At 52.0% G+C, this 26010-nt stretch overlaps 9 protein-coding genes; 4 read left to right on the forward strand and 5 right to left on the reverse strand.

Annotated features, from left to right (window-relative positions):
• Nucleotides 1–839: 839 nt before the first annotated feature.
• RCC_01305 (related to BDH1-stereospecific (2R, 3R)-2,3-butanediol dehydrogenase) lies at nucleotides 840–2226 on the reverse strand (the record flags this gene model as incomplete). XM_023766575.1 has 4 exons in its annotated part: nucleotides 840–1001; nucleotides 1060–1359; nucleotides 1465–1936; nucleotides 2096–2226. The coding sequence occupies 4 exons, from the start codon at nucleotides 2224–2226 to the stop codon at nucleotides 840–842; spliced, it is 1065 nt and encodes a 354-aa protein (XP_023622343.1).
• A 743-nt stretch (nucleotides 2227–2969) lies between these two features.
• RCC_01306 (related to aryl-alcohol dehydrogenases) lies at nucleotides 2970–4261 on the forward strand (the record flags this gene model as incomplete). XM_023766576.1 has 5 exons in its annotated part: nucleotides 2970–3092; nucleotides 3168–3173; nucleotides 3260–3303; nucleotides 3363–3714; nucleotides 3767–4261. The coding sequence occupies 5 exons, from the start codon at nucleotides 2970–2972 to the stop codon at nucleotides 4259–4261; spliced, it is 1020 nt and encodes a 339-aa protein (XP_023622344.1).
• A 3108-nt stretch (nucleotides 4262–7369) lies between these two features.
• On the forward strand, nucleotides 7370–8704 carry RCC_01307 (related to postreplication repair protein RAD18; the record flags this gene model as incomplete). Its single annotated transcript, XM_023766577.1, has 1 exon — nucleotides 7370–8704. One exon carries the CDS (start codon nucleotides 7370–7372, stop codon nucleotides 8702–8704), a length of 1335 nt encoding a protein of 444 aa, XP_023622345.1.
• Nucleotides 8705–9347: 643 nt separating this feature from the next.
• RCC_01308 (uncharacterized protein) lies at nucleotides 9348–11657 on the forward strand (the record flags this gene model as incomplete). XM_023766578.1 has 3 exons in its annotated part: nucleotides 9348–9491; nucleotides 9557–10982; nucleotides 11179–11657. 3 exons carry the CDS (start codon nucleotides 9348–9350, stop codon nucleotides 11655–11657), a joined length of 2049 nt encoding a protein of 682 aa, XP_023622346.1.
• A 234-nt stretch (nucleotides 11658–11891) lies between these two features.
• RCC_01309 (related to putative tartrate transporter) lies at nucleotides 11892–13871 on the reverse strand (the record flags this gene model as incomplete). XM_023766579.1 has 8 exons in its annotated part: nucleotides 11892–11909; nucleotides 11975–12155; nucleotides 12239–12393; nucleotides 12475–12645; nucleotides 12704–13027; nucleotides 13079–13229; nucleotides 13279–13343; nucleotides 13422–13871. 8 exons carry the CDS (start codon nucleotides 13869–13871, stop codon nucleotides 11892–11894), a joined length of 1515 nt encoding a protein of 504 aa, XP_023622347.1.
• A 1229-nt stretch (nucleotides 13872–15100) lies between these two features.
• Nucleotides 15101–17470, reverse strand: RCC_12092 (related to Polyadenylate-binding protein, cytoplasmic and nuclear; the record flags this gene model as incomplete). XM_023766580.1 has 2 exons in its annotated part: nucleotides 15101–15269; nucleotides 15321–17470. 2 exons carry the CDS (start codon nucleotides 17468–17470, stop codon nucleotides 15101–15103), a joined length of 2319 nt encoding a protein of 772 aa, XP_023622348.1.
• A 1303-nt stretch (nucleotides 17471–18773) lies between these two features.
• RCC_12091 (uncharacterized protein) lies at nucleotides 18774–20641 on the reverse strand (the record flags this gene model as incomplete). XM_023766581.1 has 2 exons in its annotated part: nucleotides 18774–19720; nucleotides 19771–20641. The coding sequence occupies 2 exons, from the start codon at nucleotides 20639–20641 to the stop codon at nucleotides 18774–18776; spliced, it is 1818 nt and encodes a 605-aa protein (XP_023622349.1).
• Nucleotides 20642–21913: 1272 nt separating this feature from the next.
• RCC_01311 (related to GPI mannosyltransferase 2) lies at nucleotides 21914–23351 on the forward strand (the record flags this gene model as incomplete). XM_023766582.1 has 2 exons in its annotated part: nucleotides 21914–22292; nucleotides 22348–23351. 2 exons carry the CDS (start codon nucleotides 21914–21916, stop codon nucleotides 23349–23351), a joined length of 1383 nt encoding a protein of 460 aa, XP_023622350.1.
• Nucleotides 23352–24455: 1104 nt separating this feature from the next.
• On the reverse strand, nucleotides 24456–25504 carry RCC_01312 (uncharacterized protein; the record flags this gene model as incomplete). XM_023766583.1 has 3 exons in its annotated part: nucleotides 24456–24721; nucleotides 24780–24978; nucleotides 25031–25504. The coding sequence occupies 3 exons, from the start codon at nucleotides 25502–25504 to the stop codon at nucleotides 24456–24458; spliced, it is 939 nt and encodes a 312-aa protein (XP_023622351.1).
• Nucleotides 25505–26010: the final 506 nt, after the last annotated feature.

Raw genomic sequence — 26010 nt, forward strand, 5'->3', positions numbered from 1 at the left:
TCAAGCCTCACCGACTCACCGCATCATGTAGAAAGAAGGTGGAGTTGCTCGGCCCATCTCCATAACGGCCTACCGAAGATACCGTGTGCCTCTCCTGGCCACAATTTTGAATCCACACATGTCAGGACGCGAGTGCACCAGTGCCCAAAAAAACAAAAAAAAAAAAACAGAAAAAAAAAAAACGGTCCAAGTCAACCAATCCCGAAAATCCGAGTGGACGCAAGTCAAACATACCCCGAAAACTCAGGCTAGAAGCTGCTTGGACCAATCTTGTATATACAAACTGACGCAAGTCAAACACACCAGAATGTGCAGGCTTGGCTGCCATTCCCGGAGAACGTCACTCTTTGACACCAAGTCCACCATCTCGGGCCTTGCCCGTCGACAACACAAGGTCGCTCGGCCCACCTTACCAAATGGCCTGCCAACGCATGATTGTAAGTTCTCCCCCCTCTCCTCACCCGCAGATGCTTGTGGTAGCTTCACGCCTGGAACTTGCGATCATGACAAACACTCGACCACATCAGGTAGGTGTTCTCCCCACCCTCTTGCTTTGATGCCTTGACTCCAGCACTGCATCACGATAACCCTCACAGTATGGTGGAGATGGAAGAAATCGGGGACGGGGAGCTGAGTGTGGGATGAATTGAGGTCATTTCTAAGGCGGGAGGGATATGTGCAGAATGGGAAATAGACTCAATGAAAATGGTTGCAAACATACATCGTCTCTCGTTCTGAATCTCAGCTTCCATCATATGTACTGCTGCCTCGGGATCTATGTCTACCTGCGCCCGGCGTGATTTGTCAATGAAGAACGTTGTCATCTCAGGCTTGGCTGCTCACTTCAGCGAAGCCTGTACGTCGACCAGAATCTTGACATGCTTATCCTTTTCGTTGATCAAGGCCAGGTATCCGTCTTTCACAAGCTTGTCCATATGAATCCTACTAGTAATCATACTCGCCGGCTTGAGCTTACCCTCGCCAAGAGCATCAACGACGCCCTGAAGAAACCGTTAGTGTGTCTCAAAAAAGGACGCAACGGTACTCATAATCATTTACCTGGAAATCCTTTTTCTGGTATCCGAGAACGGCCTTGTAGGAGGCCTCATTGAAGACCAGCCAGTTAGGGTTGAAGGGCACTTCCTTTTCCCAGATTGCCACGTTCACGACCGTTCCACGCGATCTCACAGTCTTGCAAGCTGTTTCGAGGGACTTTGGGACACCTGCACAATCAAACACCAAGTCCGGTCCGTTGACGCCGCCGCAAAGCTCCAGACAGGTACTTTGAATGTCAACCTTGGTTGGGTCGAGAACGTGATGGGCTCCGAATTCTGCCGCGAACTCTTGACGTTTCTTTGCCTGGAAAGCGAAGGGTTAGTGATGTCTGAGACAAAATCGATGTAAAGCGTAGCCCGAGAGTTGCCTCAAAGTATTCTGTACGCATCCCGCTTTTGAGTAACTTACCACCTCCGCACACATGACGTTCTTTGCGCCTCTAGCGAGCAACACCTGCACAACAGCGAGACCAATAGGCCCACCACCGAACACGAGACACTGAGGATCCTTGAGGCCTGCAATCGGAGAGGCGTCCACAGCGTGCCAGGCCACTGCGAGAGGTTCCACAAGAGCTCCAATATCGAGGTCGACGTTTGATGGTAGAGGAAAGATCGCTTCGGATGGCATGACTACAAACTCGCTCATGCCACCACCACCGCCACTGAGTCCAACGAAACCTCCATTTGGGCATGCGTTTTCGGCGCCGGATTTGCAGGCGCCACAGTGGCCGCAGTAGATTGTTGGCTGGACAGCGACTTTGTCTCCGGGCTTGAGGCCGGTGACGCCCTTGCCGATGGATTTGATGGTACCGCTGAATTCATGACCGATGGTGATGGGAACTTTCTCCTTGGTTACGGGATGAGCGCTGGTTGGCGAGAAGCTAGGTTGATGAGTTAGGGTATTGCTCTTCATATTCAGGGCGTAGATACCAACTTTGGACCACCCATATACCTGCACTACATGTCAGCATGTGTCTAGGTAGGGGGAAGTCGAATGAAGGACGAGGCGGATCCTCCGACTGAACTCCAGTGTGACATACTCATGAAGATCTGTACCGCAGATTYCCACAAAGGCCGGCTCTACCAAAACCTGTCCATCGCCACATGTAGGAATTTCCACATCGTCCTTGATTTGAATGTCTTCCTTGCCGTAGTATCGAGCGGCGCGCATTTTCGATGTTATTGACTGCTGAAGTCGATGTTCGCTGTTGTTGTTGTTTATGAAGGGTTTGACGAGCTGAAGAGATATCTACTCCACGGGATCAAAGGACAAAAGCTCCCTTCTCTTTGCTTCACCTACCGTTGGGCCGAGAGCACAAGACCCGACATCACCAGGGATGTGCCAAGGGCGGGGAAGATGTGCATGCGGGGCTATCCAGCTATTTCCTTTGCGCGTCGCATCGCCACACGACACATTTCATCAAAATACAGCTAAGTCCATCCATCGATGGGAAAGAACGATGAGAGCATGAGACTGCATGCAGTGGAGATCAAGATGTGAAGAAGGGAAGTTGAATGAAATCCACCACGGTCCTCCATCACGACGCTAGTTCTGCAAGGCACGAAGTTCTCCCGGTTGGTCAGTCGTACCGTGCGATCTAGGGAGACTTGAAGAAACCTGCGATCGCAACGACATGCACGACGCGGAGATGGAATGATCTCTCTTATCGCCTAAGAGATGCGCCCGACAACCACCCGGATGTTGCTCATGTCCTCCGTTGCATGTACCTCATACCGCGTGACATCAAAGCCGGTAAGCGGACGCTCCACTATCTAGGTGTGCTTGCTTCTGCACCCCACGGGTTTCCTGAACTCTTTTCTTTTCTTCTCTTTCATCTCGCATAGATCAAAAATATCGTTGGACAAGGCAGTCAAAGCTTGCAGTCAACGCAGACATCTCTGTAGATCCCCACAATGACAAGCTCCATTGGCGATGTCCAACTGCCGAGAATGGTATACAAGAACCTTGGAAGCTCGGGTCTGAGGGTATCCCAAGTCATAGTAGGAGCCATGAGCTATGGCTCGCCGGACTGGCAGGCAAGTGGCAACATAGCTTTTATGCCCGTGGAAATTGTTGTAGACATTGCTAATACTTCTAGCCTCTGCTCACAGGCCTGGGTTCTCGATGAAGAAGCGTGAGTTATGTCCATGTTACTCTGTTGAAATTGGCTGATCTTCAAAACGGTTCACTGCCGTTACTCAAGCATGCGTATGATTGTGGCATCAACACATGGGATACTGCTGACGTGTGAGTTCCAATCGGCGTCAAAATGAAGGACMTTTATAGCTGATATTCGAGGACTGTAGCTACTCAAATGGCCAGTCAGAAAGAATCATTGGCAAGGCAATTGAAAAATATAGCATTCCTCGCTCGAGCCTTGTCATCTTATCGAAATGCTACTTTGGAGTTTCGGAAGACGGAGCGCAACAAAGTATCGCAGCCGCAAGTTTGAACGACGGGATCGCAGTCAACCAAGTCGGATTATCTCGCAAACACATATTTGATGCGGTAGAAGCCAGTACAAAGCGTCTGGGTACATACATCGATGTTCTTCAAATCCACCGCTTGGATCGAAGTGTGCCGAAGAAGGAGATCATGCGTGCGTTGAATGATGTTGTTGAGAAGGGTTGGGTGAGATATATCGGAGCCTCCTCGATGGTAAGTCCCAGTCAGTCGAAAGTGACAACCATATAGCTGACAACGTTTAAAGGCAACATGGGAATTTCAAGAACTCCAATGGATCGCAAAGACGAATGGCTGGCATGAGTTCATCTCCATGCAAAACTACCACAATCTGCTATACCGGGAAGAAGAGCGAGAGATGATCCCTTACTGCAAGTCGACTGGCATTGGCCTCATCCCCTGGTCACCAGTCTCTCGCGGTGTCTTGTGTCGACCATGGGACGAGCGGACCACTAAACGGGAATCTTCAGACAACTTCMTCCAGCGTTCCATCAGATCCCGCGAGTCGGAGGCCGACAAGGCTATCGTCGGCAGAGTAGAAGAGATTGCAAAGAAATATGGTGTGAGTATGACCTGTGTTGCCACGGCATGGTCAATACGGAAGGGCTGCTCTCCCATTATCGGCTTGAATAGTAAGGAGAGGATCGAGGAGGCAGTACAGAATGCGAATTTCGTGCTCAGTGAGGAGGACGCGAAATATTTGGAAGAGCCATATCTTCCCAAGACAGTTCAGGGTCATTAAAGTGCGGGAACGCCTTGCAGGGTCGCAAGACGCAGCCACTTATCGGAAAATGCTCCTTGCTGAATATCATCGCATACGACTCATCAACGGTGAGTCGAGCTGCTCTCCAAACCATGATCGCTGGGTCCCAAACAGCTCGCCCGTTCTCCTTGCATAAAGGACACGGGCCTCGCGAAAGATCTGTATTGTAAAGGGACGAAAAATGACAAAGAGATGGCCTACAATGAAAGGGCGAGATGGACTCTTGACCGAGACGAACCTTTGACCGAAACAAGTCCTTGACATTCCATACCCACAGCCCTCAATGCCTGCTAGCCACAAATCAGTCATAGCCTCCATGTGCGCATGATCTCTGAATCCTTAAGCGATAGCTTGCCTTGGCACACCTGCATGCGCCAAAGGCTGAGCAAGCCACCGATCGCCGCACAGCCCGGGCGTCCTCCATGTTGTTATACGCTCTCCATCATACCAAACATGACTTGGAACTCAGCGATCCGAAAGAAACCAAACAACAAGTGGAACGTTGTACACGTTCGTGATAATGCGGGAATATCTCCGCCCTTTRCCACCGGCCTATGTTAGAGGCAGCTATCCTTCCTGGTCCGAGGAGAATTTCCCAATTTATAACCAGGAAGTCTTGACTTCGCATGAAAATGCAGGCTTGCCGCCTTATACTCAAACAGATCCTATGGCGGCAGCAGCTTCGGGAACGATAGACTCAGAGGTCCAGCCAGAGGAAGAAGAGAATGCGACTCGATGGCGTGCGAATGTTGGACCCGATGGGGTTTATTGGATAGCCCAACGAAGAAGAATAGAAGATGAAAGAGAAGTCGAAGAAATCGGCGACGAGCATCGCACAAGTTTCGAGCGGAACGTAGCATCGACGTTGGCACTTCGAGATTTCTGGATACCTCAACGACCATACCGGAGTGAAGAATTCTTACCCGAACGTGATGGTGTCCGAACGAGCTTCGAGCGAAGTGGGCGAACAGTGCCAGAAATTCGGGTCCTACGAGCCGATGAAATGGGCGTGGATAGCTTTGCTAGTAATGTGGAAGCCATACAACCTCGGAGGCGACGAGGTAGGAGACTGTGCTGTGATTGCTCGAAAGTTTGTTGGGCGTTCTGGATGTTTTGGGTTCTTGTCATAGCGGTACCTGCGATCGTGGTAGCGGCGAGAGGTGTTTGAATGTGGGTCTATTGCTGGAGAAGACGCAGAAGCCATGGAGAGGTATGCATACCTATTCTGCATTGGCACCCATATAGGCTTCAGCCTAGTGTTGCGGGTGTTAAGCCTCATACCGTAAGATGGTTGAGCTACCTGAAGCTCGATACCTTTGCAAACCAAATCGATGAAGCTGATCTTGTAGACAGGCGGGCGCGGACAGGATTCGTCACCAAGACTTGGACCACTCTTGCGATGTGACATGATGTCTCACAATGCGTGTTTGCAAGTCGCTCACCAGGTCAGTCGACCTCATCGTTGGCTCTTACAGCGCTATCGGTCGTAGTAGAGTTCCCTAGCGTGGCCGCAGAGGATGTGTCGAAAAGCGCATGATCTGAGTCCTTCAGCTTAGCTTTCGGCTGAGCGCAAGTCATAGCTTCTGCCCACATCATTTATCAAGGCCAAGCGTCCATGTTGCAGAGTGTGCTCTCAAATATCTTCACACGAGGGAAAGAATGACACAGTCAGCTCTCTCGGTGCCACCGCCTATTCACTTCAAAGACGCAGGGAGCCATGATCGTCCGCCTCCAAACTACTCGAGAGACATGGCAAGAAATTTTGTACCAAGTCTAAGATTGGAACGCCCGAGATATGCCAGAGACGGGACCTTGGATGTCGAAGCAACACTCTCTGCCTTGGAGTCTCAATCCGATCTTCATGAAATGGAGGAGATATCTCGTGGACCTCGGATCCGAGAGCGAAAGGATGGCTACAAGTTCAAGCCAGGCCGCTTTCTTGCTTGGTGTTTTGTCGTGATCCTTGCGATCCTTACTGCTTGTGGAATTGGCGGTATCACGTCCTGAGCAGTGAGCTGAAACGAACCAAGGAACATCGATGACGCTCGCATCGCCGCCAGCGCATGGAACTCAGACGCTGGAGGGACGAAAAGTTGTGCCACGAAGCACATCACGAATGGGCGTTGTGGAGAACGCTGCTATCTGGCACGCTGGGAAAGCTACGCACGCTGCATCAATCGCCTTCTATGCCTGATCGCGTGGAAAGCTGGCGACGAGGCCACCCGTTGATGAGCAGGAGGCAGTAGATCCAATATGCAGCAGACCGGTGGACAATTATTCCAACGCGGTCAAATGCAATAGCCTCGTTGTTGATGGTTTCGAATTTCGAGAAGGATGTGGGTTGTTCTGATGGCGAGGTCCGCGGCGAAGATGAACCTTTTTGCTGTATGGCCTGCATGGCGCCTCCAGTCTTGGCATTGCGGCTGAGTGCAGGCCACATGAGCGGAGASATTGCTTCGTTGCCTATAAGTGCGAGTCTTGTTATCGCTGAAATTCTCAGTGTAGATTCAACTTGCGATCAGATCGGTAGAAATGGCAGACAATCCGCTTTCAACCACCGCTGCCTTGCACCAGCGAGTCTCACACTACCGATTCWCCGCCTCCGTGCATTGCCTCAGATGAAGTAGGACCTTCCCGCCATGAGATCCAGTTCGGAGGTGGTCCCATTGGATCAATGTTTTGAAAGAAATGGCGCAGTCCAGACGATAAGATGAGGTTGAGCTGTTATCTTTCGCGACCTTGTTGCTGACGAGGAGAGGAGTGTTCTTGCTCTGTCCGAGTACATGAGAAAGGCATGTTCACGAGCAGAGATCAGATGTCGAAGAGAAGTGCTTGCCACTTGAATAAGCAAGTCTTGAATAAGAGATGGTGCCCACGTCRCACTCGAAAGGCGTAAAGGACATTTTCTGATGTCGATGTAATGGCGAAGAGAGATGCATGCAATTTGAGTGACAAAGACATTATAAACGCCCCCCTGAAATATTGACTAAACATTGACTTTGCCCTTTACGCGCTCGGAAAGTTCAAGGTCGCGTCTTCCTCGCGACATCATCGCTCCATTTTCTCTGGCCCAACACCACCACCGCCATGGACGACCTCTACTCGGTCCCCGACCCCACAGACTGGCTCTCAACATCCTTGCCTACTTTCGCCGGTCTCGAGACGCCTCTTCACTGTCAAATCTGCAAGGAATTCTATGACACACCCATGATCACATCGTGCAATCACACCTTCTGCTCCCGCTGCATTCGAACAAGTTTATCGCAGGATGGAAAGTGCCCAGCATGCAGGACTTCAGACCAAGCGAGCAAACTACGGAACAACTGGGCCCTACAGGAGGTTGTGGCGGCCTTTGTTGCTGCCAGAGGGGAAGCGATGGGAGTGGCGAAACAGATAAAGGAAGGGCCTCGGGTGGGGAAACGAAAGAGAGTGGAAGAGAGCAGCAATAACGATCAAATACGAACTACCAGGAGCAAGAGCAGACGAATCGCAAATACAAGTTCTCAACAGGATGCTATTGAGATCGAGGATAGCGAGGATGAGGAGGAATACAACCCCGAGTCTCCGGAACCACCTAGCGATGGGCTAGTCGAATGTCCGTTGGAATGCGGCAAGCGCATGAAGGAAGCTGAAGTGTTCGCGCATTTGGATAGATGCGATATAGAAAAGCAGGAACGGCAGCGAAAGGCAAAGCCTGCGCAAGCACGTCTGAACGGCTTTGGGATATCTTCCAGCCAGCCTGCAACACGACCTCAAGATCGAATAAATCAACTCAACTACTCGATGCTTACCGACTCGGCAATGGCGAAAAAGCTCAAGGAAGGCGGTATTCCCAGTTGGGGAAACAAGAAACTTATGACCAGTCGACATCGAGAATGGGTCAACATCTGGAATGCCAATTGCGACTCTACTCAACCGAGAGCGAAGCGCGATCTCCTTCATGACTTGGATATTTGGGAAAGGACGCAGGGTGGAAAGGCTCCAACTTCGAACAGTTCACTCATGAGGAAAGACTTTGATGGGGATGCACATTCAAAGCTGCACCACGATGATTTCTCGAGATTGATTGCTGATGCGCGGAGAAAGAAGAACTTGCCAGCACCCGAACCGAAACAGGAGGAGAGGGAGCAGGAAGAGATGGAACACAAAATCCAAGCATCACAATCCGATTTGGATGACAGACTCCTAGATCTTCCGATACGAAAAGATGATGGTGGCAGTCCTTGGACGGATGATCTATCTCCAAGTTCACAACACGAAGCTTCAATCGCTGAAGACAACGATGGAATGCAGCTGCAGGATGCYGGCATTAGTACGGATACTGTGATTTCATCTCAGGAGAAAGCTTTGGCAGACAGTCAACAATACGCGCGACAGAACCACGCCTTGCCCTCAGTGACGGAGCAAGTGCTTGGGAGGTGAAGGAATGGAGGATGTRTGATGGCTTGCATGTACGAAGGCTGTGCTGGCTACAGGATGGGAAACTGAACATCTGAACCTAATGAGTGTATGATTCGTGTTCTCTACCCTCGCACTTTTCGATAGCATCCACATATATGATGAGCGAGACATCTTGCAAGTGTGCTGGTCAAGTTGTGATTATTCTCATCTACCAAGTAACAAAGCGAGCTTTGTAAGACATGTCAAGAAGGAGCTGTGGAAACGACCATGTAGATGAGGATCATTCCTCAAGAGGATAGGCATCATCTAGACATCCACATCCATATCATACAACATCTGCTTCTCATCCACCAAGGGCCGCCGAAATTGAAGATTGCCGCCTCTCCTTGTAGTGAGTCGACGATAACGCTCACGAACAGGTGGTTACAAGCACAAAAAGCAGCAGTGTCACGGAGAGGCAAGAAAGGATCGTCGGATTTCTTGTCTTCTTAATCGAATTTCACCGGCCCTTGATCTGATTCTGATCCACAATTATCGTGTGGAGGACGGAGCTCGGGGCGAGCCGCTTGAGATTTCCGACCATCCAAACCTTGAAAGTGACCCTGGACATTTCTTTGCCCACGCACGAACAACCTACCTTAAGGTATCGTCAGTTGAGGCCGCGATGGACTCACGCGATCATGCTTGGTTTCAAGACTTGATCGGTGGTCTTCGTAATGGGAACCACTCGATCAAGCCAGAAGCCAATGGAATGGAGGTAGATGATGAGAACGCGGACTTTTACGGCGATGGTGAAGCTCAAGCAGGTGTATGCATCTTCGGTTTTGGAATTCCCAACATGTGAATGGACTGACTTTCGACTACAATCTACAGGCAATCAATGCGGATCTTGTAGAACAGAAGGTGCCGGTGCAATCCACTGCGCAGACACCCAACAACAGCAATCCCACCAACCTCACTGCTGCAGGCAAGCCTCCCAAAACCGCCAACGAGCTGCGTCAAGAGCTGCTCAAGGCCAAACTGCTCGCCGCGAAGAATAAGACTCCCGCGCGCTCGCAGCAGCCCGAGTCTCGCTCCCACACGCCGGCCAAGATGGCGCAGACTGTTGAGACGCCTACAAAAGCTCCATCTCGACAAGCAACGCCGGTGCAAACACGTGCTCAACAGCTTCCAATCTCCAACAACCCGCAGAACACACAACAGAACACGATGAACATGAATGTGAACAATGGTGGCAATGATGAGGAAGCTGGTGACATGCTCAATGCTCTCCTCGACCAAGGCAAGGCGCTGGCAGACGCAAAGAGCGCTGCCATGGCAGCCGACGCCGCCGTCAACCCTCCACCAGCACCCTCCAACAAATCTGTCCTGCTAACCAACGGCCACGGTATTAAGGAAGCCGCACCTCAAACCAACCACAACAGCTTCAGAGATCCCGCCGAGAAAGAGATGGCGAGACAAACGAGCAAGGTGGTGCCGGCAGACCGCGAACAAGCACAACCCACGCCACTCAGACTGCGGCCAGTAGCGTCTCAGCACTCCCAGACTAACCTCTCAGATGCATACTACGCCGACCTGCCAGCTTGGCTGGAGATGACGGGCTATCACGACGTCGACTTCCGCAACTCGAAGCTCTCCGCGTACAAGGAGCGGAAGAGTCTGGAGGAGGAGGCGGCCCGGATCGCTGACCGTTTGGAGAAGTTGCGCCAGCTCGAGCAGGAAAATGTTGCCTCTCTCCGCTTTGCCACTCCGAAGCCTGCCGCCACCATGGCTCCACCTCCGCTGCCCACCACAATGGCCACGGACAAACCGACAGGTCAAGTCACWGGCACCAAGCGAGCTCACTCACCCGAGCCTCTCTCGGCGAGCAAGCGCCGTGAAGAAAACGGCTTCCGCATTCGTGGTGCTAACGATTCACCGGACTCACGACCTCTTACCGCCACATCTCGCCGCCAGAGCCTCAGTCCGCCGGGCATCAACCGCCGAATCAGCTACCCAGATGCACGCCGCCGCCCAGATGACGAGCGCCGTAGCCGCGATCCATCCCTCGAACGACGCCAGTCATACTACCGCCAGGAAGATCGGCGCGGACCCAAGCTCGACTACTCCGACCGTGACCCCGACAGCAGACGTGCACCCAAGCCGGACTTCTCCGAACGTGAGCGCGACTACGACAGCTACCAGCCGCGTAATGATGCACCCCGTCTTGGCTTCAGTGCCACTAACTTGGCCCGGCCTGGCGGAGGCGGGCGTCTACCACAATATCGAGGAAGTGCCGGTCTGGATCTCAAACGCGGCGGTCAGTTCCATCCTCGTGATTAAGTTATAAGTGCATTGCATTCGTCTTGTCTTATGGGCCATCCCGTCTTGTTCGGCGAAAGCTAGAAGAAGATCAGTACCAGCAATGGCTGCAAAAGAAAAGAACTTCAATACCGTCTCTTTTCCATATCTCATATCTCTCATTGCTTCGAGTTCTAATGTTCAGTCGTTTCCAGGTATTCGTTACTTCATGATTAAGTCCTGGAACTACGAAAATGTCCTCGCCRCGCAGCGTGACAACCTCTGGGCGACACAAGTCCACAACGAAGCTCTCCTAACCGAGGCCTTCCAAACTTCTCGACATGTCATTCTTCTTTTCTCCGTGAACARATCCATGGCATTTCAAGGCTATGCCCTCATGACCACTGCTCCTGACCCCTCCTTACCGAAACCCGGTTTCGCGGGTAAGCTGAACTGGAAGACTTCACCAGCCTTTCGGTTGAGGTGGTTGAGCACCACACCAGTGCACTTTCGAATGGTGGGTCACTTGAAGAATCGAATGAACCTGGATGAAAGAGGCGATTGTAGGGCTGTGCTCGTGGGTAAGGATGGGCAAGAGATTAGTGACGATGCTGGAATGGGAGTCGTGTGGATCCTTGACGAGGCCGAAGTTGGAGAGAAGGAGAATCCGAAGCTGAAAAGGGTGAGTGGGTGAGTGTGAGATGAAAAAGATAGAAGAGACGATGCCTGAACATACTACGGCCTACACAGCCGGAACCGAATGGAAATCAAGCGAAAGGAGATGGAGAATGCAGTCGTCACTTATAAACATGCCAAGGATGTCATACAATGCTGGACTGCAATCAAAACGAAAGGGAAAGACTGTGGGGCGTTGTGAGAACCAGAAAGAATAGCATATATACTGTGTGTACACATATCTGTAATTCCATCACAGAGTATACCTGAACTGCAACTCAAAATCAGCGTAGTCCTCTCAAAAATGGTCGCGAATGAATCAACAACACAACTCACATTCGGATGTCGACTCCCCAATCGATCCTCACTCTCACCTTCCCGTAATCGATAATCCCTCTTCCCCGTCTCCCGTCTCCGATTCTCAGCAGTATTATACACGAGAAGAATACAAACTGTTACAATAGCGCCGACTACAGTTCCGAGATTTATAGCATGGCCTGTTGTATAGCGTGGTGCACTAGAAGGGGGACGGGATTATGTCAGAGCGTTTGTTGTTGTTGGTGGTGGGTTGAAAGAGAGATTGGGAATGGGATAGCGTACTCATCACGGATGTAAGTAAAAGTCGCAATAAAAGCCGCGCAATTCGCGAGCATGATTTGGAAACCTGTGCCTGTGGCTCGAACGTAGTGGGGTGCGAGATTGTTGGATAGCCAGCCCATTACTAGGGGGCTGCAGGGGAATATTCCTGCTGCGACCTGTGGTGGTGGAGGACTGATTTTAGCTAACTCGTACGGTGGAGAGGATTAATATGGTGGAAGGGGGTAATGGAGACTTACGAAGAATGTTCCGCCGTATTGGACGAGACTTCTAGGGGTGGAGATGAGCATTATGTAGCCGATTAGGGTGAGAGAACAGCCTATTAGCATGAAGATTCCTCGGCGTTTGTAGTGGTCTGATAGCCAGGAGATGAGGAGGACACTTAAGAATCCGGCGATGTTTGGTGGGACCTGTTGATAGTTCTGTCAGCGTGTCTCTCTACACTATCGCCAATTCCAAGGGCATTACGGTTAGAAGCTGTGCAACGACTCTCGAGTAGCCGAAAGTGGAATTGATGGTTGGTAGGAACAGACTAAAGCTGTAAATTGGCGTGATGATGAAGAAGAAGATGATGGATAGTAGAATGGTGTTGACGTCGAAGATGGCGAGTTTGACCCAATGCCAATCGAACTTTTCCTTTTCCACATTGGCGTTGGAAGTGGAGCTTTGACTGTCGGATTTCATGCGTTGATTTGCGGCTTCTTGTTGTTCGGGCGAGAGGAATTTGCTGTCGCTGGGAGTGTTGGGGAGGAAGCAGACTGCTATCAGACCGAATACTACGGTAATTGCTCCCTGGGTTCTGTTAGTGAGTCAAGGGAATCTGGTTCCGGGAAGATTGGATACCTCGACGAAGAAGATGAAGGGCCATCCATTATATCCCTCCGTTTTGATTCGTGCGAGACCGGTTGCTAGAAGACCACCAAAGGCTCCGGAAAGTGGTGCGGCGCTGTAGAACAAGCCGATGCGCCAAAGCATAGCGTGTCTTGGATAGAACCTACAATTCATTCAGCATCCCCTCATATAAGCCTCAAAGATCAACTCACATCGATAGATATAGAATCATCCCACCCAATAACCCACCTTCAAACAATCCAAGGAAGAATCTCGCCTACACCAAGTATCATGATCAGCCCAGCCAATCTCCCATCATCCATCCTCATCCCAAAAAGCAATAAGGTATACTCACAGCCAACAACCCCTCAAAACTCCCCACAAACCCCATGAAAGTAGCCGTCAATCCCCACCCAACCAAAAGCGCAGGTAAATACTGTCCAGCCTTGAAATATTTCAAAACCAAATTACTCGGCACATCCACACAAATATACGGCACATAAAAAATCGCCAACGAGATATTAAATTTATTCCCATCGAGTCGGAGATCTTCCACCAAACCATCAATCTTTGCATTCCCGATATTCGCGCGATCGATGAAAGCGAGGAGCCACATGCCGAATAACCAGGGGAGGATGTGGCGGTCGAATTTTCGGTTTAGGAGGGTGTTCATTGCTTCATCTATGGGAAGAGGAGCAGTATCGTTGAATTTCTCCCCGCCGGGCGAGAGGTCTTGGAATTCGTGTTGTTCTGGATGTTGTGCAGAGCCATCGTTGGCTTGGAGGGATTCTTTCTTATCTTCCATTTTCACAAACTCACAATTCAATACGAGTCAAAAAAAAAAGCCAGAAGAGATAGAAGAGAGAAAGAAGAAGAAGAAGAAGAGTAAAGCTCTCAAAAGAGAGAAAAAGAAGATACCACCCACATCCGCTTTCGCTCTTACCTACAAACCACCGACATTGAGCCCCCCACCCCCCGGACCAAAGAGCGGCGCCTAAATAAAAGCTCCCAAACCATCCATCATCATATGGGAAGAAGACATTACATTTCAGCCGTTTCGGCATCGTGGCACAACCGCACGTGTCCCCGCAAAAAACGAATAAACAATCGCGGAACGTGGGAGAACCACCTAGTGCTCCAATGTGGATAAAGATGAGGGGGATAAGGTACCTATCACGATTACCTCATTCGTTGGTGCCGCGTTGGTCGTCCTTCAACGACAAGACGGCTGTTAAGAATTCTCGCCCATGCAGTTCCTTGGTCCCTAGGTCTTTCAATACTCTCGCTACGATGCAACGACTGAAGTAATCATGTCGTAGACACAATTGTAAAGTTTCGACAGGGGAGTATCACTTATTGTTGACGTGAAGTCTTCCCTCTCCACAGCATCAAGCAACACCAAGCCGCCGGTCTCAGCTCACCTCATGGCAAAATCTGGGCAAAGTTCGTCCCACAAAAGTGCAGGGATCCCCACAGTGTGACAGCCCCGCCACGCACACGCACGCGACATGCAAGACTCAGTCTCCACGCGAGTAGCCAAAGCTTCGCTTCGCATGGCATGGCATTATTGATTCAGACGAAGACGGCGAAACAGAGTCATTGAAAAGTCATATCCTCGTACATGCAACTAAACCTAAAATCTAGTAGCAGTAATCATACACAACATTCAGCTCAATCTCTCCTTCTCTCATCTCCTCTTTGATGATGCGCTTTTGTAAGCTGCTCCGTAACAAGACACCCCGTCTAAGCGAATAGCAAGGATGTCCATTTCGGGGTAAACTTGTTCCGAGGGAAATCACAAAGAGTCGTCGCGTGCGCGGCGGTAGTAGCAGTAATAGTACAATCGGTAGCATTTTGAAAAGGGTATCGGGTATCGCAGTAAGAGAGAAGACGTTCCCACGCCGGCCGCTTCGTGGGTTTGAGAAAGAGTCCATTCAAGGACCAGGCTCGCCAGAAAGGATTYCTAAATTACTGTGCCATTACAGGCTGCAGCACGTTCACCTTCCGACGAGACCAAGGCTGACTGTTGGCTTTCTAGGCCTCGGGGTCCTTGACCTCCTCCGCAGTGGGGTTGAGGTTCTCGGCACCGTTGGTCTGAGCAGCGCCCTCCTCGCCAGATGGGCCGTTGTGGTTCTTGAGGTACTCGTCGTAGACAGTGAGTGCCTCGTCAACCTTCTCCCGAAGAGCCTGGTCGTTGCCGGTGCTGTGATGTTGTTAGTGATTGTGTTTGGAATGCAGAGTATATGACACTTACAGGTTGAGGAGCTCCTCGTTGTCCATCTCCAGAAGCATACCGGTGATCTTGCCGGCCAGCTCGGGCTGCTGTGCGTGAATCTTCGGGTAGAGAGCCTCACCCAACATCTGCTTCTGCTGAGGAGCAGAGGCCTGGTTGAGCGCGTTCATGTCGATGCCAGCACCAATTTGGCCTGGGCCACGGTTGGGAGCACGGCCACGCGCCTGCTCAGGGCCAGTACCCATCATACCGCCACGCGGACCACCGAAGCCGCCACGGCCTGCACCTCCTGGACCACCCATCATCGGTGGCTGCATTCCGGGCATACCGGGCATTCCCGGCATCATTGGCATTGGGCCACCACGACCCTGGCCACCACGCGCGGCCTGAGCCTGTGCAGCCTGCATCATCTGAGCGTATGCGGCGGGGTTCTGGAATTGTGGAGGCATGCCGCCCATCTGAGGTGGGTAGCCGTATGGCATCTGGGGCATACCGGGCATTGGGCCGCCGCGGCCGCCCTGAGGCATGCCTGGGAAGCCTCCGCGCTGGCCGGGACCGCCAGGAGCTTGCATGAATGGCATCTGACCACGTCCACCAGGTTGCATCATCATGGGCTGACCGTTAGGACCCATGAACATCTGTGGCTGCATGAACTGTGGTGGGACGACACCGGCAGCACCCTGCTGCTGCATGCGGACCTGGTTACGGGCCTGGATGCTCGCCTCGAGCTGACTCTTGCGGACCTCCTTACGCTGCGCGAGAGCAACGTAAAGCGGCTTGTTGTGAATCATCTTCTGGTTGAGCTCGGTGACGGCCTTGGTAGCCTCATCTGGGTTGGAGAAGCAGACAAAGCCGAAGCCCTTGCTCTTGCCGAGAAGCTTCTTCTCGCCTGCAATGGTAACGGTGTCCATCTTCTTGGAGAGGTCCTCGACATCGTCGTCCTTCTTCTCACCCTCCTTGACGTCCTCCTCCTTCTTCTCACCATCCTTCTCCTCAGACTCGCCCTCCTTCTTCTCCTCGCCATCCTCCTTCTTCTCCTCTGTCCCATCCGCAGGGAGAGTGTCGCGCATGACCTTGGCGGAAGTGATGGCACCATATGGCTCGAAGATCTTGCGAAGCTCCTCATCGTCAATATCATCGGCCAAGTTCTTGACGTAGAGGTTGACACCCATGTACTTGGCGCTCTTCTCCTGGCGCTGGGCCTCGTACTGACGGCGGAGCTCCTCCTCACGCTCGTGCTTCTTCTGCGCACGGCCAACATACAACTTCTGTCCCTTGAAGTCGGAATCGTTCAGCTCCTCAACCGCCTTGTAAGCGTCCTCGTGGCGGATGTAGTTGACAAAGCCGAATCCACGAGTCTTGCCGCTCTCATTGTCATGCGCGAGGGAGGCAGAGGTGATATCTCCGTACTTCTCGAACATCTCACGGAACTCCTCGTCGGTGGTCTCGCTGTCAATGTTCTTCACGTAGATGTTGGTGAAGTTTGCCTTCATTTCCTCAAACTTGCTCATGCGGTCTTTCTTGGGAATGTGGTGACCGACAAACACCTTCTTCTCGTTGAGAAGCATGCCGTTGACGCTCTTGATGGCCTGATTGGCGGCCTCTGCGGTCTCGTAGTGCACGAAGCCGTATCCCTTGGAATTGGCGTGCTCGTCCTGGGCGACCTTGCAGGAGAGAATGTTGCCGAACGCGGCAAAGGTGTCGTGGAGCGCCTTGTTGTCAATGGCAGCGTCCAAGTTCTTGATGAAGACGTTGCCCTGACCGGTCTTGCGCAGAAGTGGGTCGCGCTGCGACCACATAATGCGGCATGGCTTGCCCTTGATGAGGGTGTAGTTCAGCTCCTCGAGCGCACGCTCACCATCACCGGCGACGTTGTAGTTGACGTATGCGTAGCCGAGCGAGCGACGAGTGACGGCATCACGGCAGACACGGATGGATGCGACCTGACCGATGGAGGAGAAGAGCTCGAAGAGCATGGCTTCGGTGACGGAAGGATCGAGCTCACCGACGTACAGCGAGGCGGAGTTTGGGTTCGCGGTGGATGGGACGGCCGAGTTGGGAGTCTGCTCGTCGCCGCCGGCAGGCACACTGGTGTTGATCGCGTTGGCGGCAGGCGCATCGGTGGTGGCCGGAGCCGCGGTGGGCGAGGTTGCGTTCTGGGTGTCAGACATGATTGCGGTCGCAAGTGTCGTTTGTGGTGTGTAGAATGGTCTGCGGGAGTGTCAGCGCGGCCGCCAGGATGTGTGCGTTATATGGCGTGGAGTGATGCTGTTTGCCGGAGCGGCCAGGCAAGGTGGAAGGATCTGGAGACCCGCCGTTCTTGTTCGCTGTCTCGGATCGGGGACAAAGAAAACAACAAGAGGACAAACGTACGCCTTGGCTGGAGTCTGCACGAAGATTGAATGGGATGATCGAGCGAGCTGGGAGATGCTGTCAGCGGCCGGCACTGCGAGGTATGCCGATGACACTCGCACTCACAGTTTCGTTCTGGTCGAGGAAGACTGCTTCTTTGCGCGCACAGCAATCAGGAGCCGACTGTTATCCAGCCGGGACGGGTTTTCTGGGTTTTACTCGTTTTTTTGGTCTTGATGTCCGAATGCGTGAGCAGAAGCCGAGCTTGAGTCACACGGAGGGAGTAAGATGGATGGATGAGTTGAGGTGAAGAACGAAGAAGATCCTTCTTGCCTGGAAGCGAAGATGCGATTTTTCTCTTGGCGCGTCAGTTCTGAGAAGGTTTCGGCCGGCGGCAACTGCCTAGCGTGGCTTCTTGAACGGCAGCCCCTGCGCAAGCGGAGCAGTGACGATGATTCTGAGCGTGTGATCGCTGTGACCGAAGAAGTGATGTGTATGAGCTGTAGACGGCAACAATGTGTGTTCGTGCCAAGATTTCGTGACCTGCTCGCTCCAACCTGGCTCTCACTTTGTAGCTTGCCGTCAGCTTACGGTCAGCAGACCTCAGCGGGATCGATGACAATGGCTTGGGTCCATCTCCTGAATCATGGGAATGGTGGGGGATGACTATAGCACAACAGCATTGGACCAGGAGACTATTCCTCCGAGGCATCGTCTACCTAACTACACACCATGGCCGACAAACTCTTGGCCTCTCCCCTCTCGCCGACAAGCGGACTTGATACGTCAGCAATATCGAAAGATCATACAACAGAGGCGTCATGTGCCGCCTTGGACTTCTGTGGAGCCTTTCTCACATGTGCGACTTCCTCAATCATAGTGATGGATGACAAGACATTGTCCGACTCCAGCCTCAGCAGCATCAGAGCGAGGATCAAAAACCGGATAGAAGAGTCGCATATTCATTCCATACAGTTTTGTTCTGTTGTCCATGTACAACTTTTCGCCAACCCATCCCTGCAATCCTTAGCTCCACTATCCACAAGAGGGTATCATTAAGTATCATTCGTGCGTCGTTGCATGAATCTGCATCGAGCCCCAGTCTCCAAAGTTAGGTTCCTCTCAACTCGAATCCCCACTAACACACAACAACCTCCTCAGCCTCCCAGCCTTCTTCCCAGTCTTCTTCTCCTTCCCAGTCTTTTTGTCCCCCTTTCCCTCCCGTTTACTCCCCACGCTGGTAACACTCTCTCCTCTCGTCTCATCATCCTTCTCCCAAGAACTTCGTTGGCTCATGATGCCGGTAGCAAGAGGGCTTGGCTTAGGCAACTCCCCATCCTTCCTACTCCTAGATTCCGATACCCTCGACAGATCCTCTCGACTGCCCTCTTGCACTGTCTCCGCTTTAGCTCCGAGAAGTTCAGGGCGCCATTGTTGGTTATTCTTCCTGCGATTGCTAGCCGCGCGATGTACGAGGACTGTACTTGAAGAGTCCGCTCTCGCTCTGCCATTAATCTTGTTGGTAATGGAACTAGATCTGCTTGGAGAATTGTGCGCATCATCTTCTGGATTGGAAGCGAGAGAGTTCCGTTTACTTCTGCTGTTCAGCAAGCTCGTACGTCGAACGATGCCAGAGGATATGCTCTTGATGCTTCCTCTCTTCTCAAGGGGCTGATGATGAAGGTGGAAGTTCGGGCTCAACGCCGGAGAACCTGGAGGACTTGTCATGGGACTTCCCATGGCAGATTTCGAAGGTGAGGAGGGGAAAGGTTTGTGAGTGCAGTCTTCGGTAGAGTACTTGAAACTTGGAGACCAGTTCTCTTTGAATGTGACAAAGATACTTGTGATTGTGATAAGTTCCCTTAGATGAGGGTCTGTATCGCAGGTCTGTTTGATATCGCCAAGCTCGTCGTCCATGACGTCCTGAAGAAATGTGGTCGAGGCTTTGGGTGTTCCCAACGGAGTGGGAGGCGATGGATCTGGGAGCCTGTAGGTGTCGTTAATGTCYAATGCTGTTTTGGAGAGTGCGGCTATGACAGGGTGGCGGCGGGTATTGGGTGAGATTGTGCCTGTCGATGTTAGTCGAGAGGTCTGTAATGATCAATCGAGACAGACCTACTGAAGTTGAATCGTCTCAGTCCATCCTTGCCCACGGTACTGCCATCCTTGTTCCGTTTCGGCACCCATCTGACCGTCAGAGCAAGACCATTCTTGTCCACCGAGTTGAACTCATATCCACCATTGCTGATGGGGTATGCATCCCACGTCTTGCCGTCCGCCATGATAATCTTAGCTCCACCTCCACCGACTTTCTCATCATCTTTGCGACCACCCTTGCAGATCAACCCAATGACGTCCCGCAATTCATCCTCCTCGTCGCTTTGCATGCTATACTTTTCGGCCTTGAGGACCACCAAATCGTGAGGGTGTAGTCCGTGCTTCGTCATGAAGACGCGTGTGACAGCCGCATTGAGTGAGAGGGAGAAGTTGGTGCTGGGCACGACTTCAAATGCCGGCATTGGTCGGGCTGAGTCCCTCAATCGATGAAGCTGGAGGAGAGATCTCGGCCTTCGATGGAGTCGTTGTCGGGTGCGCGATTCGGGAGGCGCATGGCACACGGAGAAATGGGTCTTTGGTCTCCCTCTGCTTAATCGTTTCCCGTCAATGCTACCTTCGCGGGATCCTGCACTGAGACTATTCGTGGTTTCCGGTTCGGCGAAGAAGCTACTCCGGCTCGTGCGACTCGGGGAGGGAGAAGCATCACTTTCGCCAAATGAAAAGGTGGAATGCAGCGGAGGTCGACTCTCTACTGGCTGGTCGCCTTTTGGGATTCCATTGACTCGGACAGCGACATTGTCTTTTTGGTCATCGCTGTTCTTGCTGCTGTTGTCGGGTTCCGCCATTCCAAAGGGATTCATCAGCATGGCCGGCAGGCTGGGGATCCATCGTGTAATGGACATGGGCTGCTGTTGCGTTGCCGTGGCCGCCATGGTGCATGCTGGCTGTGTGACACGGTGGTGTTGTTGCGGGCGGAGGGAGAAGACGGTGAGGCAAGTCGGTGAGATGTGATCCTGCGAGCTGAAAAGCGCCAGTCAACACACGCCATGATGCAGAAGCAAACAGCCCCTCGAAGGAAGGTGGTGCTCCTAAATTGGGCATATAACTGGTCATACCTCGACTGGCACCAATCCCCCAGGCCCTAGTCGGCGATCCCACGTTTGGAGACGTGGCTAGGGTCAAAGGAGGGAACACGCGTTGGCGAAACACAAACGGCGAGCCAAGAGGATCATTTATTATTCATTCTTGAGATATAGGAGCGGGCCAAGGGTGGTGAGATATGATGCAGCAGACTAGTAGGCAATGAATGGGTGCTCGCAAGCAGGTGTGAGATGTGCAACGCGCAACGGATCAGGCCATTTTCCTTTGTCTCTTCTGCATGTCTCACCAAGGCACCAAAAGGCCTCTGGCATTATTCCATCRCATGCAGGAGGCCCGCCGGGAGTCGGGCTTGCCCCTCTGCCGGAGCCGCGAACGCTAGCTGAGGTTGGGTTAGGCACACTCTGCTCTTACCTTGCAGTGTTCTAGCGTTTGTTCAACCCTTTGACCTCAAGATCCGAAATCCCGGATGCCTGATTTTGCTGGTCACCGGCCACTTGCATCATTCTGATTCATCATTACGGACGTATCTCCGCCGTCAAGTTTCGCCTTTCGACAGTCATCCATATCATCCTGGCCGGGTCATTCTGTGGTTCGCAGGGCGGAAGGCTGAAACACCACGCGGCGTTCTCCAAGCTCAGGGGAGAAGCAATTATTAGGTACCTGCCCAGTATCGCTGGCACCTGCAGCTGCTTCGCATTTGGCATTGCATAATTCCTTTTCCGACCAATCCGAATACGCTCGCCGACACGAATGCGAGCAAGCGAACGAGGGCCGTCGAATCCGAAGCTGTCCGCGGATTCCGCTCGGAGTAACTCAACTCCAGCTCATCGACATCTGCACGGTCATCACAAGTACAGTAGCCGCAGATGATCTGACCGGTTGCTCACAAGGCACTCCTCGCCCGTTGTGACCGCTGCATCCCGCGGACGGCGGATATCGATCAAAGATTTCCTCATCTTCGGCGTCCAGCCATCCCGGAGCTCTCAAATTTGACCTCTCCAGAATTAACCAAACGGCTATCCACAAGATAGGAAAAGCCTCATCGGCGTGCGCTGCGTGTTGGGAATCGCCGACTTGCAGAAAAGATCCTTCGCACCCCAAAAATGGACCATACTAGCGCCATCTCCGGTCGGACTTCAGCCAAGGCATCATCAAAAAAAGATGAGAGTGCCGCGTTCCGATCATCGAATACGCATGTGAGGAAGCTGATCACATTCTTCCTTGCATGGAAGTCGGTCCTCTTACTCGTAGCCCTAGCCAGCCCAGGACCGGGGTACGATACTTCCACTCAGCTGTTCTTGCAACGCAGCGGATCCATTCGCTCGCCTTCGTCATTCACGTCTTCGATTGAACATCTCGCCTCGAAACTGACGCGATGGGACGCGATTTACTTCGTCAGCTCTTCCTCGCAAGGCCAAATCTTTGAGCAAGAATGGGCGTTTAGTGGAGTATTCGCCCAATTGACTGCTGCTTTGACCACAGGTGTGTCTTTCACAATGTCTCCAGTAGGAGGAAGGTAGCTAAGTATCCTTCTCAGTCTTTCCTTCCAATGTCTGCACTTCTGCGATTGCATGCCACGCTCTATCCGGCATCATTATCTCTCACATCTCCCACTTGTTGGCTGTCCTCTGTCTTTACAAGCTCACTTTCGAGATTCTCTCCATCAGGAATGGAGAAATAGCTTTCACAGCGGCATTTCTGCACATCATCTCGCCCGCTGGACTTTTCTTGTCGGCGCCATATGGGGAGAGTACTTTTGCAGCAGCGCATTTCGCTGGACAGCTCTGCTATGTTCTCGCCAGGAAGAACGTCACTGCGACTCCCGCCGGAGCTTTCCTCCTTCTCCTTCTCAGCGGCGTCTTGATCGGCTTCGCCACCACGATCCGCAGTAATGGTCTCTTGACTGGCAGTATCTTCTTCTGGGATGCCATCTCATTCATCCCTCAACTGCGCGACATTATAACTCGCCGGAACTTCCGGGCGCTCACCTTTTACGCGGGAATTGTCGCTGCCGGAATTTTGATCGGAGCAGGCTACATCATCCCTCAAGCACTCGCCTATCAAGAATTCTGCACAGCAGACAACATACGACCTTGGTGCGAGAAGGGATTGCCGAGTATCTATACCTTCGTGCAGGAACGCTACTGGAATGTGGGATTTCTTCGCTACTGGACGGTATCGAACATTCCGCTGTTTCTGCTTGCGACACCTATGCTTCTTATGTTGGGGCTTACAGCACTTGATGCGCTACGAGACTGGATGGTAGAAGGAGAGAAGGAGAGGGAGTTTGAGAGGGGTATGTTAGGAAGACTAGCCTTGCCGCAGATCATTCTGACGGGTCTCGCAATTACCAGCTTCCACACGCAGATTGTGAATCGAGTGTCGAGCGGGTATGCAGGGTGGTATATTGCTGTGGCTCTTGCGCTGCATGAAGAAGGCAATGCTATGCTGAAAGGAAAAGGTCAATGGATTGTCAGAGCCATGGTGGTCTACGCTGTGGTTCAGGGAGGATTGTATGCGAGTTTCATGCCGCCCGCATGATATGCGTTGGACGATGGCTGTTAGTCGACATCGACATCACTATCGGCATCCGGCAGCAGAACAACGGATATGATGGCGGTCAGAACCTGAGATTGTGTTTTGGCGCGGACTTTTGTAATCCCGTACGTGGGCAAAGAAATATTTCTGGTACCTGAGRCATAACTCGGGTCCGGCTGGATGCTGATGCCGGATATTTATCATCATGTACAGTACGATCTACTTGCTTGATCAGAGAAGCTTAGGGAGCTTCTTCGTCGTATTTCGATCGATTTGCGAGCGTGTCGTATTCTGAAGCAGTGGATCCATGCAGAGCGTGGGACCCAGGACAGTGTTAACATGTACACGGGACTCTACGGAGACTTCTCTTCCTGGGTGGTCATGCTACATTGTCTCTTTGCATTAGAAATCATGTTCACTAATCAAAGATCTGCTTAAGCTGCGGTTTTTGCGAGAATTAATTTCGCTGCTGATGCTTCAAAGCTAGGGTTCTCGAGAGGACTCTGTAGAGTCAAGTGACCGTGCAAAGAGATATTGTACATCTGCTCTGTACTCGCAGGCTTATCGATTGATCGGCGATGTTTGGTTTACGAGCGCGGTGCTCTTGTGGAATATGGGATTTTAAGGAACACGGGCTTTGTGGAACGCAACCGCATACTGCACGGGGTGGAGAGGGTGGTGGACGATCAACCTCTACTTAATTGCTCTTTAGGGGGTCGTCCTTTGTGGGGCGTGAAGCGAAAAATCTCAAACATGTGCAGAGTCTTACAGCCCTKTCTGGACTCAGCTCTTTCACGGACTGGCATGACCTCTTTGACTTGTATGCACCGCATTCGGGCCGGAGAGCATACGCATCATGGTCCTAGTTGGAGAAGAGACCTCTCGCTTTGCAACTTGATAGACTTCACAGTCAAGTTGGTGGTTTGTCACTACTCACGGGCATTTAAGATAGTGAACATGCAGAAGCATAGCATAGCACTCCATGTACAAGTGTCAACAACAAGCCGTGTGTGGTGAAAATACATGCCTTGCCGACATCAGCATCGCCACTCCCGCCTGCGTGATGACCACGCGTTCGTATGAATGCTCAACGTACCTAGTTATTACTCACTCAACAGCAGAGCTGCAATCAATGAATCCCGCCACCTTACTCTCAGGTATCCCCAGAACACTGAGCTTATACATAGCAGCTTTGAAAGCTTCACCCCACACCTCGAAATCATTCCCAAACTCCGTGAAAGCTCTCCCCGAAGCCGTGCCCAGCTTTGCGAGATTCTTATCCGAGTCAAAACTATACACACCCTCGGTTGTACCATTTTGTGTTTGCTTGTAGTAGTTCGCATCCCAGGTAGTCGGTGTAGTATCCTGAGCGCCTATGAATCACGGTGAGAAGGTTTTGAGAAGAAATTTCTCGAATACATGTCCGCTTACCTCCTGACGGAATGCCATCCTGTTCTTCAGCGAACGCTTTAGAAACGGAATGTGCGCCTAGCAGAGCTGCTAGTTCTCGCGCGTCGAACCCCTTCGCGGCCCAGAGATCAAGGAGTACTGAGGCGCTTGAGTTGGCGCCAAAGGCTTCGGGTAGCATGTCCAGCGGACAAGCAGTGGCATCGTCTATGCGTCCGACGACCTACGAATCATGTTAGAGAAGTTGCAAACCGAATAAGGTCGATCTCACACACGGCCTTGTACACCGGGCCTCCTGGACAACTTTTCGTCCCAATGACGCCAGCGAACTGGACAAAGTCCGCAGCTCCCACGTTGCGGTTCTTGTAAGTTTTGTATTTGGGTAGCAAGAAATCATTCCGGAAGTCTTGCATTGGATCATTAATGGTACGAGCAATTTCTGAATCGCTCAAGAGAAGCGAGCCATCCGCACCACCTGTGGCGGGTCCATATGGTTTCGTGAGGGAACTATAGCCCGCTCCATCGTGGAAGGCGAATCGAATGGCTGATCTTGCGTCGTTGTTGCAATCTGCGAACGAGTTTTGGAGGTCTGATGCGATTTCCTTCCAAATTGCTGGACAGACGGCTTTTGGTTGGATTGGGCCTTCTGTGGGGTTGGAAGCGTAGCCTTGAGGCCCAGCGTCTGGAAGGACTAGGCTGAGGGCAGGCGAGAATGTTGCGAGGAGGATAATGAAATGCATCGGAAACATGTTGAAGGAATGTAAAACGAGGTTGGGTATTGTTGAGCTCCAGGAGATAGGTCATATGTCAACCGAACGAAACTTAACTGCTGTCTGTCGTGCTGCCGCAGCACAAGTCAATAGCTGCGGGCCCTAGTTGACGCCGATTTCTAGCACACTCTTACAAGGCGTGCCACCAAATGTACCGCCTCTGTGGTCGGAGGAATTTGTGGTCGTTTCTTTCGTTTGCACACGCCAGTCCCGAGGATGCGCTGCCATCGTCGGCGTGCGATACTGCACACGGGATGATTCAACAGTATGTAATCCTTGGACTGGCTGCATGCAAGGTTCTATGGGTGGTCAGCTTTGACACGATGCTGTGCGCGTGTCATTTCCAGACGTTGAGAAAGTACAGCATGCAACCATAGCCGAATACCCTCTCTTCAATGCTGAACCTTCTGCACTCTCCGCCCAATGCCGACGTTTGAGGCCAAAAATTACCTCTYCGAACAATGACAGATGAAGTCGATTTCGGG

Source organism: Ramularia collo-cygni (genome assembly GCF_900074925.1).
Source record: "Ramularia collo-cygni strain URUG2 genome assembly, contig: RCC_scaffold01, whole genome shotgun sequence".
Taxonomy (NCBI): domain Eukaryota; kingdom Fungi; phylum Ascomycota; class Dothideomycetes; order Mycosphaerellales; family Mycosphaerellaceae; genus Ramularia; species Ramularia collo-cygni.